This window comes from Neomonachus schauinslandi, chromosome 13 (genome assembly GCF_002201575.2).
Source record: "Neomonachus schauinslandi chromosome 13, ASM220157v2, whole genome shotgun sequence".
Lineage (NCBI taxonomy): Eukaryota > Metazoa > Chordata > Mammalia > Carnivora > Phocidae > Neomonachus > Neomonachus schauinslandi.
Window position 1 is genome coordinate 18,282,428 of NC_058415.1, and position 22,700 is coordinate 18,305,127.

At 41.3% G+C, this 22,700-nt stretch overlaps 1 protein-coding gene across 1 annotated transcript in view; it reads right to left on the reverse strand.

The window, feature by feature from the left end:
- Positions 1–6,800: 6,800 nt before the first annotated feature.
- Positions 6,801–22,700, reverse strand: part of PRUNE2 (prune homolog 2 with BCH domain) — a 200,847-nt gene continuing 184,947 nt past the window's right edge. Inside the window, exons 13-18 of the mRNA XM_021689387.1 lie at positions 22,363–22,465; positions 21,588–21,719; positions 20,378–20,464; positions 15,182–15,280; positions 11,359–11,397; positions 6,801–6,852 (exon numbers count right to left, since the gene is read on the reverse strand). Coding sequence (XP_021545062.1) covers positions 6,801–6,852; positions 11,359–11,397; positions 15,182–15,280; positions 20,378–20,464; positions 21,588–21,719; positions 22,363–22,465 — 512 coding nt within the window. The remainder of the gene's footprint in view (positions 6,853–11,358; positions 11,398–15,181; positions 15,281–20,377; positions 20,465–21,587; positions 21,720–22,362; positions 22,466–22,700) is intronic.

Here is a 22,700-nt window from a genome sequence, read left to right on the forward strand (position 1 = left end):
TCTCAGAAGGTAACCCCACAAAACATTGTATGGCTTCAATAAGGAACTTCAGGATCTTCTCCACACCCAGCTATTGCCCTCACACAAACTTTTTTACTCCTTGATAGTATTTTCTGTGTAGATTTATGTTCTTTCTTAATCAAGGAGCTAAGCAAAGAACGGGTTGCCACCTTGGGAAAACAAGACGTTTGCCCCACGACCCCTTGATTCCCTGAACTACAAACGTACAGGAAAAGTGTAGAACCGTTCCCAGAAGTCAGAACCAAAGCAAGAATGCTCAGAATGCAAGAGCTAGATAGCTACTGATGTGAATGTTTACATCTGTCTACCTATCTGCTTAGGGATTATTTTTTCAGGATTCTTCTAGAATTCTATTTACTTGGACAGAATTTACAGGGTGGCTTTTCTCTAGCACGTACAGTTAAATTAATGTGTCTTTTTAAGATAATAAAATAGCAGATGCCTATCGGAACAGTGGTGCAGCCCATAGAACAGCCCAAACAAAATCAGTGACTGGGAGAGAGGCTCATAATTTCCATGAGGGAAGATGAAGCTTCCAACAGAATACCACCTGAGTAGTTTTCCATGAACAGGCTAGACAAGCTCAAGGAAAATGTGAATGGTGGGACTGTTGCTGTGTCCGGCTGAATATAACAAGACCCCTCTATCAGTAGCTCTGTGTCCTCAGGTTTGCACCAACTGAACACAGCCCTGATTTCTTCATTCCTTTCTGTAGTTAGGGGGCCCACTTAATTCATTTTCCAAAATGGGACAGAGCTGAGCAAAAGGGACAATTGTCAGTAACTGCGCAGAACAATGGTGTTCAATGGGGGAGCCCACCAAATGTTAGGTCACTGGTCTTATGTCAACACTGAGCTCTGGGAGAGGCATAATTTGGGCTTCCAAAGGTGGAGCTGGGCGGAGAAAGAGCACATGTTCTGGGGTTCTTCTATTGGATAAGACAGATGTTAGGAGGGAGGCGACCCAAAAGAACACAGTTCAGCAAGATGCTCTCTTGAAAGGGACACAGAGGGGAACTCGGTGAAGTATGGCTTATGGAGGAAAGAGCACGGACCTGTGTGTATGAGCGCACGTCTGGAAGGTGGGTGCGAGGCAGACATGAAGCGAATGAGGTCAGCCACATCCAGTCACCCTACAAAGAGGTCTACCTCAAGGTGTTTGAAAGCTCCTGGCACCCAGGACTCAAGTGCCCCAGAAAGCTCTCCTGGATGTAGCCCCACCCCAAGCCCATGGTGTAACCCTGGCCTCCGCTACATTTTTACTGTTGTTAGCTTATTAGTAACAGGTGATACCAGAGAGTAAGAACGGCCCTCAGAGTAAGTCCAGGACCTCGGCAACCCCCCTAAACAGCCAAAAGCCTTCTAAGCAGGCTTCACTTGGGGTCACGTAAACAAACACCGAGCCATGCTTTTGTGCGGAGGACTCCCTGTCTTTTTCAGCAGGTCATTTATTTTACCGAGTACGGAGGCCAACATGTTCTTTTTAAAGAATAAATGAGTTTGCAGGCTCACTTATACGTTCTGTTACAGAAACTAATATCCAAATCCTAAATGCGAGAAGGGGGGAGAATGGGTGCACTGGGGCAGGAAGGGCCCAGCGAACTCTTTTTATAAAGAGAGTAAATAGTTTAGGCTTTGCAGGCACCGTTCAGTTCAGCAGCTGCTGTGTATAAGTGGCCCCAGGGAGTCTGTGAACCAATTCGTATGGCCCTGTTGCCACAAAACTTTATTTACGGATACTGAAATTTGCAGGATTTTCATGTTTCGTGAAATATTAAAAAGATGTTTTTTGACCCCAATGTGAAAGCCATGCTTAACGAGGAGGCTGTGTGAAAACAGGTGGTGTGCTAAATTTGCCCACGGCTTTGCCAACCCCTCTGCTAGAGGCCCGCAGATTTGAAAGCATGTTGGCATTTTCAAGGGCATGTGAAGACTACACAGGGGAATTTTGCAAATGATAGCACGCACTCCTATTTCATGTTAGACCTCTGATCAGATCCAAGTGATTGAAAGCAGATTGAGATAAATGAAGGTTCCCAAATAATGAATTTCTGAGCGGGCCACCTTACACCCGAGTCCTTGGCACTTACAACGTAACATTTTGAATGAAGCTGACGGCGTGAAGCGCAGAGAGCTACCAAAAAACGCCGACATCGACCCTTAAGTTTCTCAGCGTGGAGGTCCTCAACATTCATCGGAGAAATAACGATTTTTTAAAAAGACCAATTCACAGAAAACATGACTCCCGATTTGATAACTAAAATAAAACTGAGGTGAATCAGAAAACCTGGGTCCCCTTGAGACGTTAGAGACGATTCACGGGGACAAGAATCAAGGTGGCTTCACACCTGAGTCTGGTTTACAGCTGTGCTAAGCGAGCCGAGGGTTTTAAAGGCAGAGTTCCACGGGGGACACAACTTGCCTGGGGAGGGTTGAGCCCAGGTGTTTTAAGCCTAAAATGATCACCAAGGAGAAATCCAGCCAATCTCTGGAAACAGATCCACTCATGATTAAGAGTGGACGGAAAGTATCTGATCGGTCAACACCAGTCTAAGAGAGGAGACCACCGCACCAAGGGCTAACAGAATATTGAAATGGAAGGTCCTATTGTCTTGCTAAGGTTCAACTGAAATCTTTGAGGCACGTAATTGGCAAAATAGGAAAATACACACAATTTCATAAAATATGTGAAGAGTAAACAAATTCCCTTACTGTTTTTCCCCTTAGAAATTTAGAATGGCACCAGATAGTGCAAAGTGCAAAAAAGGAGAATCAGCCCTGTCTCTTCCAGGTAGGTAGGCTTCAGCAGAATCACGAAGCAGAAGAGTATCTTCTTCCAGCCATGGCCAACTAGGGCTTTCCTTTTAGCTTCAGGTCAATACTTAGGGAAAAAAGGGAAGAAAACAATGAGAAATGTGAGCAATTGAATATGAAACATTTAGTGATGATTCAGAGTGGCAGGTGTTTGTTCTTTTTTCCCCCTCAAAGGACTTACTGACAATAAATCATGCAAATCTCTTATGCTAGAAAAACCTGGTAAGTCACAACCCTCCCCTCGTTGCCAAGTTTTCCCTAAAATGTGGAATCTGTTTATTTTTTACAAAGCTGTTTCTGGAAGCATTTTACGCCTCTTGAAATATCTAGGGAGGCAACAGATGTGTGTGAGGGCTCGTTTCTGAAGTGGACTAAGGAACATTATTGCATTTTGGGAATAAGGGATCTACCTATTTCTAGTAAATGGCCTTCTCTTGTGGGGCAAATCCATGATCTGCCTGAAATAAGTAACATGTGATAAGTGTTACATAGCAAGAAAGTGGTCAACAATGAAACAATAGCAAAACAAAACCCCCAAAACAAAACCAAAAAACCCAAAATAAAACCAAACCATAACCCTTTCTAGAGCCAAAGAATTTGTTTGAAATGGGTTAGCCTAGCTGACTGAGATGGATTCTTACAACCTAAGAAAGGTTGTTTTTAAGAAAGTCTCATGGGTTCCCAATTATCTAGAAAATAATTCAAAGATCTCCTTGGGCCACCATCTACTGCGACTTATTGAACATATCAGAACTTCCTGGCACCTACCAGAGAAGAGAGCTCCAGCCAGGATGCTCAAAAAAAGAATGTCAGCCATGAACAAAGAAAAACACCGTTTGAAAGAGGCAATTTGGGAAGTATCTGTGGATTTCTCCGAGACCTGCCTTCCTGGCCCTTCCGTCCACACGCCGCACAGGTTCCTGTGCTTTGCTGTGGGATCTGTAGCAGCTGAGGGGTTCCTTCCTGCAGCTTTGCAAATAAAACCACTGGGGGCCCACGCTGCCTGCCCATCTAGTTTACAGGAGTAAAAAATCTTTCCTTTAAAATGCCCTCAATTCTACCACTTATTAGCTCGGGGCCTTGGCCGAGTTACCGACCTTGCCTAAATGTCTATGTCTGTATCTGTAAAATAGACTACTCCTACCTCTCTCAAGTCTTGCTAGGGATTGAGTCTCAAGTGTTTTCAATTGTAAGGAGGAGGAGGAGCCTGAATTGTAGTAGAATACTAGTAGCAGCTCAGGGTCCTTTTGAAAGGGGCCCGGATAAAAATCTGAAGACAAACAGAACACTGTAACCAGGATGTCTATTCTGAAACACCTCATTTCTTTTTTTCTTTTCTTTTTTTTTTTAAGATTTTAAGTCCTCTCTACATCTAATGTGCGGCTCGAACTCACAACCCTGAGACCAAGCGTCCCATCCTTCACTAACTGAGCCAGCCAGGCGCCCCTACACTGACTTTCTGGTAAACCTTCCAGGGTTTTAGAAATGTATCCCTTCAACTTTTGGTAAACAAAAAGCTGAAACACGAAAACCTATTTACACAGTTTATGGAAGAAGCCAGAGATAGTCAAAAGTGGACGATTTTTAAGTAAATACAGGAAACCACACTGAAGATTAATTTTTGAGGCAACAGTTGTCCTGTGGGGCCAACAAAGCTACCAGCAATGCTACTAATTTAAGTTTCTCCAAATAGTACCACATCCTCTCGATTGGATACACTTTTTATTTATGTGAAAATATTTTAAAAGCATACACAAGTCTTAGGACATGAACGAACAAATAAAATCCAAACTTGAAAGGGAAGGAGACAAGCACCTGGAGATACTTCTTAAAATAGAATGCTTTTGGGGAAAATTTTACCTTGAATCAGAATTACAATACAAAAGGAATAGCCCTCCCCTCGGGGCAGGTGGGCTGAGATTTCTATAAGCAACTTTCCAGGGAGACATAGAAACTACGGGCCATTTTGGCTTCTCACATATGTTAAACGAGGTTCCTTACAAAGTATCTGACAATATTGTTTAACGATAAATACAAACTCTTGTGTTTTCTGGAGGAAGATGGGGGGATAGGCATAACTTCCCTTCTTTCTCTAAGGAAAAGGAGAGGGGCACATTTCATTTGAATCTTGGCTTGATCAAGAACTCCTTGAAACAGCCTTTGCAGGTTATCCATTCTATACTCGCTACAGAAGGTGTAAAATGCTTCCACGTAGGAGCCAGACAAAGGTAAATGAAGCCCCTTAGTCTTATACTAATGAAAGCCAGAAATCCAGGGCTAGAAGTCAGCATAAGAACTTCTTGGCCACTCTTGCCCCTCAGCCTGGATCTCTTGCGCTGAGATCAGGTGCCTGATAGGAGCTTGGGAAAGACAAGGCTCAAGAAAACGGAAGCGAGGTGAAGAGTATGTTCTAAGAAGCGGGAAGTAACATTAAGCTTTGCAGCATCCCTCCCTCCCCCGTGCCCAGCCCTGCAATGAACCCAAACAAAAAGCAGTGCTCTGCTCCCCCCCCCAACCCAATGAGCCCCACGTACAAACAAGGAGTCAAACAGACAGACAAAGGAGTGGGTAAGCCCGCAGATGTTGCAGCCGGGGCCAGTGAGCGACCACCCCTCCGCGCAGCTCGCGAACTGCGGGCCTAGGACTCTGCTCTAGGGGGCGCTGCTTTGCCGAAGGAGGGGAAATTTGCAGAAGAATGAAGGTGGCCTTAGGGACTCTGTTTCGGCCTTGCAGAACTTCTGTGTGGCAATTTGCCTGAAGCAATTGTTCGTGGGACAGGTGAAACCTTCAGAAAAATAGCTGTGTGATTCCAAAGGTCCCCGTACAGCCTTTGTTCTTTACTCTTCTGTGGGGACCTTCTCTCCGGGGTTTTTGCCCATAAACTTCCTTAAACTGTAAGGTCATCGCAGTCCCCACAGAGCTGCTGCACTATGATTTTCCATCCTGGCTTGGGACCTCGAGGGAAAGGGGGTCCAAAGAGAACAAAACACGACACTAGCTGCCACATTTAAGTCCCATCTTTGCCCCTCCTGGATTCCCGGGAAGGACTGCGTTTCATTCTCCACAACTCAAATCAAATTAGGAGCCATCAGCTGGATGGTCAGTTTCCCTCGGAGAGCATGTTGGTGACCACACTTTAGTCCCTGAAACTGACAACTCTGTTCCCGTAGGCAACGAATGTTGTCCTCCTCGAGTCTAACCAAAGTTAGATCAGAGGCTGCACACCTATTCCAGAATTACGACCACCTCTCTCTGATTTCAAAACCACTGGCCCCGGAACTGCAGACTCAAATCCCAGCTCTGGGACATTTTTACAACTGTAAAATGTGGGACTGGTCAGTTAACCTCTCTACTTCACTCTTTCCATACCTGTAAAATGTACCTCGTAGGCTTATCCTGAGGATAAAAATCAGATACTGTGCCTGAGGCTTTTCACATAGAACCCGGAACGTGGTGAGCACTCAACTACGTGTTTGATTTCCATTTCTCACAGGATGAGGCCAGCTGGACTAGCTCATTCTTCAAGTTCCATCCAGACTCCACTGCCTCTTGGAATTTTCAAAACAAGGACCTCTTCTCCCCCATCCGCCAAAATACGAAGCTCGAATGGAAGTGCTAACTTTCACTAATTAAAATAGATGATGTAATTCAGAAAGCAGAGTTGCATTCCTCCTGCCCAAATGCTCTTACATCTGGCTCTACTATTCATTTTCTGCCCATTTTTGGATCGGAAAATAGAATGCCAAGTAGATTTAAGCTGTCCTTAAGGATTGTAGTAGTGATCATCAAAGAGACGGTGTGAAGCCGGCACATTTCTCTTTTAGGGTTCTGATTTGAGAAATAGAGAACCTGAGAGCCGAACATCTGAACAGAGTTTACCCAATCCTTGATGTATTTTTGTTTTCTTTCAGAGCCCAGCCATACAATGCTACAAGTAACCAAAAAGGTGTTATGGATGGTGAATTCTTACTCCTTCTCCATGGAAGACATTTCTGGATCATTGTAAAGGCAGCTAGTTCTGAGTGCAAGGAGAAACAAAATAGGAAGCAAGTAAACATTTTCTCCACTGTTACCACTTTGTAAGCACAACAGACACGGCATTTTAAACTGTTTGATGTTGTATCATTGCTAATATGGAACAAAGCTACACCTGAGTCTTTTACCATCAGTTTTGAAACGTAGGAACTGCCCATGATTTGAAAGCATAAAAGGAAGACTGAAATTCCAAACAGCTCCAGTAGTCTCTTCTGGTCTTGTTACTTTTTCCTGACTTTTCAATCTACCTTATTCAGAAATCATGATACTGCAAATTTTTATTTGGAACCCAAATAACATACTTTATACACAAAGGACAGTCCCTCTCAAGGAGCCTAATTTTATTTGCACACGAAAAGTTAACTTTCACTTTGCACAAGAATGAGGATTTTCCTAGACACTAAAAGAAAAAATGTCAGTGTCAGCTTTGTTTCAGAAAAATAATAGGACACTCACTACTATACGGCTGAGCTGTGTTTGGGTAATCGAGTGAATCCTAAGATTAACCTAAACTGAATGTGTCCAGAAAGAAAAATGTTAACTATATGAAATAATGAAATGAGTTCTGTTACAATGTATGAACGTGTTTATGCCTTTGGTGTATTATTAGCTGCTTCTGATAATCCATATTGGTGGGATTCCTCTGTAAGCAATTTTCACGTGTTTTATATTAATTTCTGATTAATAGGACATTTCAACTTTTACTTTGTCCCCCCTCTGGTCATATTTTATTATTGGCAAACAAACTATTTAAAGAGATTTTACGATCTTTTTATTTCGTTTTTGTTTTTAAAAAAGACGAGAGAGAGAGAGAGAGAGAGAGAGAGAGGAGAGAGAAAGCGAGAGCACACGAGCTGGGGAAGGAGCAGAGGGAGTGGGTGGGGGAGGGGGAAAGAACCTCTCCCGACTCCGTGCTCAGCACGGAGCCAGACTCGGGGCTTGATCTCAGGATGAGATCATGACCTGAGCCAAAACCAAGAGTCAGATGTTCAAGTGACTGAGCCCCGCCCCCAGGCGCCCCTCTATGATCTTTTTAAATGAGAGAGTTTCTTTTATAATGTGAATTATTTCATTAGCTAATACATCTGTTTGAACATAAGCGGTTCAGTTATTCACATTAAGCATTTTGTTGAGATGGTGAAAGGCGATCTCCCTGGGCAGGCTTCCCTCCACCCCCTCCACCCCCTCTACCCTTCTCACTGGTGGTCAGGTATTTTTATGGTGGATATTTGGCAACTTGAGTGAACAAGGACAGTCAGGCAAGTGTTAAAGAGTATGCTAGAAAAACCTAGCAAAGCTGGAATGGAATCAAGAAAAGGTATTCTTCTGAATTTAGCTTTTCTGTTGTTTTTTTTTTTAACTTTGCGTAATCCTTACAATGAAAACAGCAATTTGCAATCCATTTAATACTGTCACCCCAAAGGCAGCTGATGGATTCTTTACCATTTTCAAAATAAGCAGGGCCCTCTAGACCCCACTAATCCTTCCCATGTATTTTCCCTCCTGTATAGATATCAAGTTTTAAGGAAAACATAAGGCAGGCTGAAGAAATCACCTTCTGAAAGCCAGTTAAGAGGTGGTGTGTGAGTACATGGGGAAAGGGTGAATGTTTGAAAATAAAGCAAAACAACAGAAAGATGGGTTTTGTTCCCTGACAAGGTAGATGTTTGCCTTTGGTTAGAATCAGCCTGAAGCTTTTAAATAGAGGTCATGTGGAAGGACAGGGTGTGTCTGTTAATAGAAAGAACCTGGGTTATCTGGCTTCTAGAACCTAACCGTATGTCTGCAGTGACCATGTTTTCTGAACCCCAAATCATCATGTACAGTCTGTGCAAGGATTGGGAGCCACTTCAGAGGCCAAGAGGTAGTTAAGGAGATGTAGTTAGTATGCTGAAATGGCAGGATTTAGGGGCACTGAAGTCATCTGTGGGGTCAACAAAGTTCTTGCCCCCTTACATTTTGAAATGTGCAAATACATTTCAAGTCCTCACACATGTAATGTCACCATCAAAAGAAGGAGGATCAGTTGGAGGGGAATTCAGACAGGTAGCTTACCCACTGAACCCAAAGCAAGAGCATCGACTCCTAAGACAAATCTAGTTATTTTTGTTCAGGCATTTACATTAAGGTGGGGATTCTCGGACCGTGGGTCTCAGATGGGCAGCATCGGCATCACCGGAATGGGTTAAAATTACAGATTCTCAGACCTGCTGACTCAGAAGCTCTGAGCTGAGTCCCAGGACACTGTGTTGGAGCAAGTGCCCCAGGGATTCTGCTGCTCAGCGAAGTCTGAGAACCCCTGCTCCATGATGATGAATGTAATTTTATGCACATTCGTCAGTTTATGCAGTGGAAATTTACGGAGCATCTATTATGTACTAGGCATGCTTGGTGCTTCTGCCAGGAAGGAGATCAAGTCATCTCAGGACCACCTGAGACCATGTGGATACCCGGGGAAGGAGTGTGTGGGAGTGGGGAAGAGAAGAGAGGGAAAGATCGGAGAGGACAGAAGAGAAAGCTACACAAGAAACCCAAAGTGATAACTGTTTCACTAGGCAGCTAAGCAGGAAGGGCAGAAATATGGAGGGAGGGAAAATTCTACTGAAGGAGGCAAGACTGCATGGTACTAATGAAAGAACATGGCAGTATGACTTTACAAGGGGTTTGACTGGAAAATTATTGATTTCCCTCCCCTCAATCTTTTGTTTTGAAAACAGCTCTTTAATTTTATAAATGTTATCATCCTAAAAAAAAAAAATCTGAAAGAGAAACTGCTCTTTCTGTCTCTGCAGAATCTCATGACACCATGCAAATTGAGTGCAAATAAATGCTAACGGCGCATTACGCCAACATCTGGTTCCTTGGTTCCTAATGTCTTCCTTTCTTTTCCAACTTCTGGTTTGTAACAGTTGGGTCAGAGACTAAGAAGATTCTGTTAGAGTAGAAATCCAAGTACTTTTTTGAGTATTGTTAGTGTCAGCGGGTGTCAGTTATCTTGAAAGAAAACTAAAAGGAATATTGTAACACGAAACTACACTTATGTCAATGTTTCTAAGGCAAATATCTTTCCTTCAATTAATTAATTAATTAATTTCAGTATCTCTCTTTTTTTTTAAGTGAGCTCTATGCCCACTGTGGGGTTGAACTCATAACCCTGAGATGCACTTCCAACTGAGCCAGACAGGCGGCCCTTTTCCTCAAATTTTAACCCAAAAGATCCATTCTATAGGCAAATAATTCTATAGATATCTGCAATAAAAGTGTGCTGTAGGAAAAAAAAATATCTCAATGGATTGTTCTCAGGAGGAATGGGCATTTACACTTATATAGAAAATAAAACCTTATTTATTCAGAATTTGTAGCTGTTTGGACATTGCCCAGGTTTCTGTTTTTGCGATATCTACTAAAATGGGAACTAGTTATAGAAATTAACAGTGTAAGCAACACTTAAAATGGAGAAGAAACTTTAATATAATAAACATTCCAAATAGTACTTGTCTACATTTAATGCATAATGTCAGAAAAATTAGTTTTTGGACTTGGAAATAAGAAAAGGAAATTACTGGATTTTCTTTCAAAGCAATGCTGAGTTGACTTTCTGTTGATGGGCTATTTTACAACCCTTCAGGGGCAGAGGTTACTTGTACATTTTTGTCAAACAGAGATGCAAATAATTTCTGTCCAGTGGAAAAGATAATCCTAGGTTACAGTTTATTGCCCTATGGGACACTGATTCATTTTGTATCTAAACCAATAATCTTATCCTAACATTCCTTGATAAATCACCCAATGAAATCTAGCTTTGCAAACGTTCTTTGAACTGGTTTTAACACTTCACCAGTTCCTTCATTGAATAATTAGTTGAATAAAATCATTGGCATGTATTCATTTCATAGTTGCATTAAAGTTAAGATTCTGCTTTTTTGAAAATTATACTTTAATAATAGTGAGTAATGATTCTTTTTCTATTCATCCAAATAGCTCAGAAGCATTATTTTGTTAAGCAATACTTCCCAGTCACTAAATAACATGCGTAAAAAAATCTTGGAAAGTCACAAAACGGGTTCTCAAAAATATTCCAAATTTCGACATGTCATCATTTCGAATTAGTGAGCTTTGAATTAGTATGAATTAGTGAGCTTTCGCTGTCTCAAAATATCTAACAATCATGAGGATGTTATGCTATGTGGCAATGTCTGTGATGTATTCCTGGGCTGTGGAGCCAAAAATTGCATGTACGTTAAAAAAAAAAAAAAATGAAACCACAGTAACAAATGCGTTCCTTAAGATAACCAAGATCACAGGTTGTATAAATAGACTGTAGTACGGATACCAGAAATTGCATCTATCGTGGGACAAAGGGAACATTTCAAGTGCAGCATTATTACTGGGATGCAAGAATAAAACACCAGGCATGCAGGTCCTCCCAATTCATTCCTGCAGTGCAAGCCAACATCACACCAGCCGCTGAATGAAAACCAAGTCTTACTTAGCTGCTTCTGATGCTTCCCTCAGTTCTTCATCCAGTCTGCATGAGCAAAAATTATCGGTGTAGAAAAGAAACAAAAAAGAAGCAAGCACAGCGTGAGAGAGTCACCCAGCAAAGCAGAGCCAAACATAAGTGGACCATATGTGCTTTCAGAAACCATCCTTTGGAGCATCGAGACATGCTCCTTCGATTAGACATGGTGCCATTTCGTCCCATTTGGTGTTTCTGTACGTTTACTTTGCAAATTCCTTCATAAAGGTGGATATACAAGTTGCAAGGAGATCAGAAACATGCGGGCTGAATAAAGCCAAAAACATCCACATCAGTCTGTTGGGTTCGGTTAGAGCTAGCTTGCAGCCTGGGCCAAGTCAAGGGTGTATCTGGTTGAGTGGGTTTTGGTTGCAGATTAGGCTGACCTCAACAGCTTTACACACAAGACAAAGACCCGGAATGGCAGACTACAAGGGGCTGACAGAATGACCTCGTGCTCTGGTAGCATGTTGAGGTCACCCACAAGTAAGACATTGGTGCACACACACAGAGGGTCCAGCGTGAACTGTAGCTCGGGAGATTTTACCTCACACTTCTCTTATAAGATCTCTCTTCATCGTACCTTACAAGATAAAAAATGAATGCAATGAGGAAAACGAGCAAACAGATGGAGAAAATGACAGGTATGTGGTTTAAAGAACAGTCAAAACATGAGATCAAAAGCCTACCCCCCCTCACCCGCCCCAAGAATAATCAAATTGCCTTTTGGGAGAAAACTTATTTTTCATTTGACATAATCAATGGTTTAGAATTCGTAATGATAGACAGCCAATCCTCATTATTTGCAGAATCTGTGTTTGCGAATTTGCCTACTTGTTAAACCTTTACCTGTAACCCCAGGATCAATACCCGTGGCACTTTCGTGGTCACTTGCTGACTTTCACTGAGTGGCAAAAAATTTGAGTCACCTGATGTGCACGTTCCCAGCTGAGGTCGAAAAAACAAGGCTCTGCCTCCTCGTTTTACCTTTCGTGCTGTCAACAGGCGTCTTACTTGCATTTAGTGCCATGTTTCCCTGGTTTGTGCTTTTTGTTGGTGATTTCACCATTTAAAATGGCCCCTAGGCATAGTGCTTCCACGGGGGCTGGCGTTCCTAAGCACGAGAAGCCTGTGATGTGCCTTACGGAGAATATATGTGTGTTACAGCAGCTTTGTTTAGGCAGGAGTTATGGTGCCATTGGTCGTGAATTCAATGTTAGTGAGTCAACAGTACACATCAGATAAGGTGTCTTTAAACAGAAACACACATAGAACAAGGTTATATATTAACTGGCGAATGAAAATTAACCAGATGCTTGCAGGAACTTAGCCCTGTATTTCCCCTAGGAACAACGGTTCAGTATTTACCAGTCAGGGTTCTAGAACATCACAAATAACAAGAATTGACTGTAATCAATGATTAAAAATCTGATTCCAGATTGGACAAGTTTTTCTTTCATGTAAGCCCTTTGATGACAGGCTCCATCCCAGATGAATACTGGCCTTGGGACTGGCCGAGCCCGGACTCTCCGAATGTCAATGAGTAACAGGAAGGGGCTATGGCTCGTATCAATTTGAAAATGCCGTAACATGAAAATGAGACAATGGGGGCCAGGAACAGGAGTGACAGAAAGGACATCCAGAGAAGACGCGTTGCACAGGACAGGAGAAAACATGGACACACGGGGAGGACATAGATGGTTGTCAATTTCTTCCAAATGGAACCCTTCCTTCCGAAGAAACTTCTCCTGAATGGGAGCCTTTGAAAAATGATGGGTGTCGATGAATGAAAAGTGCCCTGGACATATTTAACTTCTCATTTAAATGGTCCCATATGTTAGTCCCTAAAAGCAACATCAGTATAATAAATAACATTCTGGATTGCCAACTGAGGCCGGGAGGCTTCCTGAAGGCATTATGTACATTTTCATTCAATCCTCGGGACCTTTCTGTGAATTGCCCCCAACACGTCCCATTTTCTGGATGCTGCAGCTGAGACATGGAAAGTTTTAATAGGTTGCCTGAAATCTTAGAGACATCAGGGGACAGTAAGAAGATTCAAATCTAAAGCTAAGTTTCCAACACCCATTCCCTTCTCTTTTTCCAACTGCCACACCATGGAAGCATTACTCTATTGCCTAGAAAGTGCCCATTTCCCTTTCAAGAGAGAATGTCCTTGTCATCTTTTGCAAATGAGACAGCGTTATAAGAGGTGGGTGCTCCAGTCACTCTTTTTTTTTCTCATGACCCTGAGATCAAGACCTGAACTTAGATCAAGAGTCCGACACTTACCCGACTGAGCCACCCAGGTGCCCCTCCAGTTACTTTTTTTATTTAAAGACTAGGAGTAGCTCTGGAGATGGGGATGCACCTTCCTGAGGCAGCAGGATAGAGCTGTGAGGTATGCTGGGTGTGGGAGCCCCATAAGCTAATGAGGATCAAAGCCATAGTTAGAATTATAGAAACACTGCTTGATTCGGCTGAGCCAACTGGCAGTTCTGAGCCATATCACTATCCTGTGTTCACCTCGTATCAGCACAAGGAAAATCAAATGCATCTGCTCCTGAGCTTTGACTTCAGATAGATACTTTAAGGGAGGTCAAGGAAACTACTAGAAAAGGGGATGGGAATTCTGGTGCCAGGCTGACCTGGATCTGAATTCTAGTTCCATCTCATCCTTGCTCCTACTTACACTTTGCATAAGTAACTTTTCTTTATTATTAGCTTCCCTGATCTGCAGATGGGGGTTTACTGTGGAGATTAAACACACGATATAAATAAGCACGTCTATCCCCGACAAAGTATTGCCACTAAACGTGAGTCCTTTCCTTCCTGTTTCTTTTCCTTTTTTAAAATATTTATTTATTTATTATTATTATTTTTTTTAGTAAAGGGACTCTTTTTTGGAAGTGCAAATTGGGAGATCCATTTTGCTATCCGTCTTATGGAGGAAGGGATGGGGGGGGGGGGGGGGGCAGTTATCCTTGTCTGTTCTCTTTGAGCTAATGGTTAAATTCCTCCCATTTTTAATCAAATAAAAAAATGAGTGAATCAGACACAGTGGAAGAAAAGCACGATCCACACAAACCACAAAACAATGGTTCTTTGCAACAGTGAACCAAGCAGGAGGGTTCATTTGTCAGTATCCATATTTTTAAGTCTCAGCTCCAAGTGGTCGGTGTTAACTGTTACTCATTATTTTCGCAGCATGATCCAGCGACCTTCAGTCTCCATGCTCCGTTTTCACAGGCTGTGGCTCCATTACCCTGTCCTGAGGAAGGGGGTCATCCCTAACCATGCCACCTACCACCCGCCTTACCTTTCACCTGAAGGGAACCGTATGAAAAAGGATGTAGAAGAAAACAGAGAAAAGGTAGTCCCCCCCCGACCCCGTCTTTTCCCAGGGTCATGCAGGTAAGTTCTTTTCTATAAGGCAATATGGAAAGCAAAGCTATGCTCAGACCCAGCTGTTTGTGTGAGAGCGGGAGACACAGGTGACAGATTCACTGATTAATGTTAACTTCACGCTGTCCCCAAAATGGTGGCAAAATTCAAGGTGAAATGAGCAATAATCAATAACCCCAAGAGAAGATTATGTGAAAGAGGATCTGAAAGAACAGAACAGTTCTCTATGGGTTATGAGAAAGTATCTATTTATTGGAAAATATTAAATATTCATTTTAAATAGAAGATAATGCCATTTCCCCAGTATTCCAGAAATAAGTTCTTTTCCAACCTCCCTCTCCAAACATGCAGTATTTCTTACCAAATCTTGGAAACCATCCAGACTTACTTGATGATGCTCTCTGGAATATGGATGCAATCCATTGGGATCAGCCCACTGAGTTCTGATAAGCTATTGACATATTTAATTTTACTGCTGAATTTTGAACTAAAAAAGAAAAGAAAAAAGATATCATTAGTGGCTACTTCATCCCTCCTAAGGCTGTTGCCTCTTGAAAATCCTGAAAAATGCAACACCTTGGCCCAGCACTTACTAAAAAGAAAGGCTATATATTTGAGTAGTTACAACAGGCCAGATATTGTTTTAAGTGGTTTATATTTATTAACTCACTTATTTCTTCCACAGCCTAATAAAGTAGGTGCTATTCTCTTTCTTTTAAAAGGATGCTCCTAGGGGCGCCTGGGTGGCTCAGCTGGTTAAGCGACTGCCTTTGGCTCAGGTCATGATCCTGGAGTCCCGGGATCGAGTCCTGTATCGGGCTCCCTGCTCAGCAAGGAGTCTGCTTCTCCCTCTGACCCTCCCCTCTCTCATGTGCTTTCTCTCTCTCTCTCTCTCTCTCTCGCTCTCTCAAATGAATAAATAAATAAAATATTAAAAAAAAAAAAAAGATGCCCTAGTGGTCTTTTTTTTTTTTTTTTTATTTTAAGTAAACTCTATGCAACACATGGGGCTCAAACTCACAATCTCGAGATCAAGAGTCGCATGCTCTACTGACTGAGCCAGCCAGGCATCCCATTATTCTCTACTTAAAGATAAGGAAACTCGAGACACAGGGAGTTAAGGATTTGCCCATGGTCTCACCTTCAGTAAGTGGTAGAGGCTGGATTCAAACCCGGGCAGTTTGACTAGAGTCTACACTCATTTTTTTTTTTTTTTAAGTTTTTTTATAATTCCAGTTTGTTAACCTACAGTGTTATATTCGTTTCAGGTGTACTATATAGTGATTCACACTTCCATACATCACCCGGTGTTCATCACAACACCTGCAGTCCTTACCCCCATCACTGATTTCACCCATCCCCCCACCCAGAGTCTACACTCTCGACCACACATGCCATGTCGCCCGGTGGTTCCTGCCACTCTCCATAGTCATTGGTTTATGGTTTGTTTGGCTTTGTTTGCTTGTTTATTTGTTTTTACCAAACAAAAATCTTGTCATTAGTTCTTTCAGAATTTACCAAGGTTGAGTTATTTTTAAAGTATATGTAAACTTGTTTACCTCTTAAGGTTTTAGCTTAAATATTTTTTTTTTTTTAGTTTTTTTCTTCTAATTTTAAGTTTTAGCCGGAGAGTTCATTCCAGATGCTCCAATGTTCAAAAACATGTTCTGGTAACTGAATCTGAATTACAAATAGCTTTCATCTAAACATTGTCATGTTAGATGTATGTACATGTACAGAAAACAACATGAAATACCACTGAAAATGATCAAGGAATTTGCCTCTGGGAAGGGAGTGAGGGACAGGAACTGGAAGTTGTTGAAGGAAAAACTTGGTCTTGTCCTTAATGATTGGATGTTTTATAAGAAGAAGGCCATTTGTGCATTGTTGCAAACTAATTTTTAAAATTCATCATTCTACTTGAAAGGGAACTTGACCAAGAACTGACTGAACTTTCTGAAGAGTTCCCCATGAAAAGACCTCCCCCAGTCTACTGACCATGCTGAGCTGTCTGCCTCCTGTTCAACTATGGGGCATTCTAGAAGGAAGCATCTGCAGGGTCATTTCTCTCTCTATTTATCTTTCACGTTGTACTTGCTGTTTGACCCTGGGCCACTGGCTGTGACTTGTGAATAACTTTTGTCTTCACACAGTCACCTGTAGGCCTCCTGATAAGTCGTGGGTGAACACACACCACCAGCGATATGCGTGCTACGTGAGGCCTCTTCCTTCCCCTGGACTTTCTGAGCTAAATTCAGGTTTTGGTAAAAGATGGAATGGGGGGCGGGGGAAGCCTCCAGCTCCAGGGTTTTATGTTCACTAGCACGTACGTTCTCCGAGCACGCCATATTGTCTCCTTCTTGGTGTGCTTGTACCTGCCGTTTCTACCTGGTTTCAGCTAACCAGTCCTGGTCGGTTCCGCAAAACTCACCTTGATGGCTCATTCTTCTGGAATGCCTCTCTTGACGCAGACTCTCAGCCTTTCCTGTCCCCGTCACCCCAGCCTCACCTGTGCCCTGAGTTGACGCCACCACACTGCTTCAGTGGTACCCTGTATTGTAATTGCTTACCTGTCTGCCTTTGTCAGCTGCCAGGCCCTGAGCTTTCTGAGGACAGCACCTGAGCTAATTAATCTCTCAATCTCCGCCTCACATTTGGGGAAAAAAAAGGAATTTCCCATCTACCTCTATCATAGGAGTTACCCGTTAGCAGGGAAAAGACCTAGAATCCATTTTAGTGACCTCTTTTTTTCAGGTCTGAAAATTGGTTACGCTGGGGGCGCCTGGGTGGCTCAGTTGGTTAAGCAACTGCCTTCCGCTCAGGTCATAATCCTGGAGTCCCTGGATCGAGTCCCGCATCGGGCTCCCTGCTCGGCAGGGAGTCTGCTTCTCCCTCTGACCCTCCCCCCTCTCATGTGCTCTCTCTCTCTCATTCTCTCTGTCTCAAATAAATAAATAAAATCTTTAAAAAAAAAAAAAAGAAAATTGGTTACGCTGATACAGACTGATTGACAGGGGAATCTTCAAAGAGGGTCTCCCAGGATGAGACTGTAGGATACAATGTTTAAGTGCTTGAAATGTGTTTTCTTTACAGTGAGGCAGACAATTGGGTTCAAAGCCTGAGTCTATCACTCATTGACTATATTACATTAGACCTGGGGTTGGCAAATACAGCCCATGGGCCAAAGCTAGCTCGCTGTGTTTTACAGCCCTCCAGCTACCGAATGGTTTTTACATTTTTAAAAAATATTTGAAAAAATATCAAAACAAGACTATCTTATGGCATGTAAAAATTTTTAAGAAATTCAATTTCAGTGTTCCTATATCAAGTTTGATTGGAAGACAGCCACGCTTACTCATCCACATGCTGTCTATGACCGCTTTCGACCTAGCATGGCAGAGCTGAGCAGCTGTGACTGAGACCAGATGGCCCACACAATCTAAAATATATACCATTTGATCCCTCACAGAACGGGTTTGCTGACTCTTGCTGTAGACAATTTATCTGACCTCCCTGAACCTCAGGGACTTTTCCTTTATAAGGGAAACAGTAAACAGGACCTCCTTCAGAGCACTGTCATTGCAAGTAAATGAAATAATGCCTGTAAATACCCAATAAATGTAAGCCATTGTTTTCTGTAATTTACCACAAGACTATTTGCTATAATTTTATTATTATTGCTGGACTTATTGCCTTGAAGCTCCCTTCAATAAATAATGTTGGGGGGCCCCTGGGTGGCTCAGTCGTTAAGCGTCTGCCTTCGGCTCAGGTCATGATCCCAGAGTCCTGGGATCAAGCCCCACATCAGGTTCCCTGCTCGGCAGGAGGCCTGCTTCTCCCTCTCCCACTCCCCCTGCTTGTGTTCCCTCTCTCGCTGTGTCTCTCTGTCAAATAAATAAATAAAATCTTAAAAAAAATAATAATAATGTTGGATTGTAATTATTTTTCAGTATTCTTACGGTAACAAATATTTGGTTATTTATCAAGAAACATATTTGTTTTACAATTATAACACCCAAACTATTAAACAGACATCAGTGAATGAATATGAACACTAATGTTTACTTTTTTTACCCATTAAACTTAAAAAAATTTTTTTTTATTTTTAAGTAACCTGTACGTCCAATGTGGGGCTTGAACTTACAATCCCAAGATCAAGAGTTACATGCTCTACCACCTGAGCCAGCCAGGCATCCACCATTAAACTTTTTATAAGCTCTTCAGTGTGCATTGATTCCTACTCTCCTATCAAAGCATTTTCTATTATTAAAATAAGTGACTGGGGCGCCTGGGTGGCTCAGATGGTTAAGCTTCTGCCTTAGGCTCAGGTCATGATCCCAGGGTGCTGGGATCGAGCCCCACATGGGGCTCCCAGCTCAGCAGAGAGCCTGCTTCTCCCTCTCCCTCTGCCTCTCTCCCTGCTCATGCTCTCTCTCTCTCTCTCTGTATCTCTGTGTCTCAAATGAATAAATAAAATCTTTAAAAAAAAAAAAAGTGACTTTTTGTATACCTTAAATATTTCATATTATTTTTTAAAGGAATTGAACACAGTATGGTAAAGAACTAAACTTTGCCAGAGGAAAACTAGGTTGAATGATGCTACTCAACTGTTGGAAGTAGGAGATGGAAATGCTGCATCTATGTAAGTGCACACTGAACACAAAAGGATAGATGCGGAAGGCACAGGAAACACTATGTAAAAAATAAAGGTTTTTAACTTTTAGTTGTTTTTTTTTTCTTCCAGAAGTGATCAGAATGTTCCTTAGAAATTCATTAGTAATTAAAATAAATAAATAAATAAATAAAATAAAATGGCAAAAAAGAAAAAAAAGATTCATTAGTAACTTTGAAACAAAACTTTCAATTTATCTAATCTGCATCCGGATGTTGGGTAAGACCGTATTTTATTTGGAAGTTTGCTAGGAAATACATACTGTCCCTTTCATTTAACTGTTCCAAGTCTTACTACATTATGAGGCATGTGTTATTTTTCTTTGCTTCCCCAAAACGTAAGGTTATATGGTATCGAACACAACATAGACGGTGAATAAATATTCACTGACTTGAAACTGAATTGAAACCAAGACTCCTCATGCGCAATCAAAAAAAGCTCTCAAACTAACTGCCCAGCCTCTCTCAAACCTAAGTTTGGTGGCCTACATGATATTTGCTCAGAAGAAGAAGAATTAGGACAGTCATTGCTCCTGATTCTGTCCTTGGTTTGTCTTTATTTTCCATTGTTGTATTATGCTGCCTTTTCTATTCTCTATAAAATACCATATCACTTTAAAAGTATTATCTACCCTTCTGTAATGTGGCATGGAAATCCCACCACCTCATTTTCTGTGTTATAGCAAGCAATATAGAGTTCACGTTTTGTAAAAAATGGGGAAAAACAGTCATTATAAAATAATGCGCACTCTTACTTAGGGTTTCTTGCTATATCGTCCAAAATATCTTTCCAGGAAAGCCAGAGGCAAAATATGTCTTCCTAAATACTCTCTCAGTTCATGAATTCTTGTTTATAAGTAACGTATTTTGGAAAACTACTAGTCGTACTTTTACTTTTTCTATAACAACATACCTTATAAAAGGTCGTGTCACTGCAAGGATTGTTCTGATGAACCAAGATGGATGAACAATGATGAATGATTTCAGATTCTTTCGCAATCTGTTTTAAAAAAAGAAAAAAGAATTACTCATAACCCATTTCCAGTAGGAGTTAAAACAGAAAGTATATCCCCAAATAAGAGTATTGTAATATTAGAGAGTTCTAGATAAGTTACTATTACCCGATGAGAAGGTATAGAATGACTATGATTAATAAAAAATACTTTTGAGATATCACTTAACTTGTATGATGCCAACCTCATTTTCCCATAGGAATCCATGTAAAATAGAATGGTTGTATCAGTGCTTAAATCTAGAACTATCATGGTATATTTTTGCTTAACAATGCCTTTCGTTTTTGCCAGCATTATCTTTACTATTTTGAAAAGAGCACACTCTTACTAGCAACTCAGCCGATTTATTGGATCAACTAAGCATTGGTTTCTTCTTCTGTATAATGAAACAGTGTATCATGTGATTATTTGTCATTCAGGCTACCATTTTAATGCTCTTGACATTCAGGCATGTTTTTCAGCATTAGCAATGCTGCTTTATAAATGTTTGGATCATCAAATGGATCTTTGTTAATATAAGATCATGCAAGGAGCCACATCTGAGGGGATACCACACTTATCATAGACACCATAAGTCTGTATATTTATGATAATTTTCCTGTTGCTGGCAATATAACATGTTTTGTTTTAGTCCAGCCAGTATGGATGGAAGTATCTTGACGAAAAGGTGCACCAAGGCACCAAATGGGAGAGCGGTTAACTTGAATCATCAGTGAATAATGAAATACGAGCACGACAGTTGCCCAAACCAAAACAGTCCCAGTGCACATAAAGCAGCATCAAGATCATGTGAACCAGTAAAGAATCATGGCTACTCTGGTTTATCAACATAAATTGCACCTCCATGTGGCAAAGGCATATGCATAGTTTAGGACAGACCTGGTCATCAGGTTTGAGATGAAAACATCTAACAGAATCTAGATTTATTTCAGATTTAGGGCATCAAGTGACACTTTTCTTAATATTTTTATATACTTATAATTTATTATCTCAGCTCTGCATAGTTCAGTGTTCCTAAAACGTGATCACGTTCTTGGTAGATGACAGGGAATTAGAAATGGGAGTTACCGAGGAAGTCAAAACAGGGATTAAATAATGGAGCCCACATACCGCCTGTCAATCATCTGGTAGCATTTCTTCATCCAGCCCAGCCCTGGCATCTTCCGTCTTGGGGTTGCTCCATTCAAGTACACAATCATATAGTCCTCAGCTACCATCAGCTCTAAAGTACTTATTACATATCTGATCACAGGAAGGAAGAGGAGTGTTTTCATTTCCCCACGTGAAACAGTTCATCTTATTTACACTCTAATTATATAACATTTAAATTATAGGGAGTATGCCATTGAAGAATGGTCGTGCATATTACCTCTTTACCTTGAAAAGAATGCAGTTTCCTAAGATGATTTCCCTGAGAGTGAGTATTGCTCATTTATTTGTACGGTTATCTTTTTTTTTTTTTTTTTAATGCAGGTACACTAAAAAAATGTGTAGGTTAGAACCTGAATTTCAAAAATGTCAACCATGTTATCATATACCAAGGGCCCAAGTGAATGATATAAATGAACCTGGATTATCACCAGCTGACTGACCAAGAACATGTTATGCAGGAACAAAAGTAACACTTTACCCAAAGGAAATGTTACAGAATTTCAGAGTGCAGGCAAAACTGTGTTCATTTTGTTTTCAATTCATCCTGCTGACAAAAGAGTTCTTTTAAAGGTTTTAGCCTCTTGAGCAATATTCCTTGACAGAGATTTCATTGACTTTTCATCAAAGGCCAAGAATATTCTACATCATCTACTTCCTCTTCTTAAAGATGCTCTGTCTGCCATGACATGCCACAGACATTCACTGAAAGCACTTTGTTAGAAGTATCACTCACAGGAAAAGATTTTCCATGACATAGTGGTAATCCGCCCGGCTGCTGTCTGGCAGAAAACAGGCAGCAAACACAATGATGGCATTTAGGCCATCCCCATAGTAGCCTGGGGGACAAACAGAAAGACATTTGTAACCCAGCTGAAAGCTCTTAATAATATTTAACCTAAAGGACAAATCTGGAAGCCCTGACAAGTGTGTGTATATGGATGTAAGAGATGCATCTTTAAGTGAGTATTATATCGACTATCCTTCTATATGTATAAACACATAAACTTACTTTTCAGGAGTTAAAGTGTATGTTATATAGAGTCTTAAATATACAGTGTGAATATATTTGCA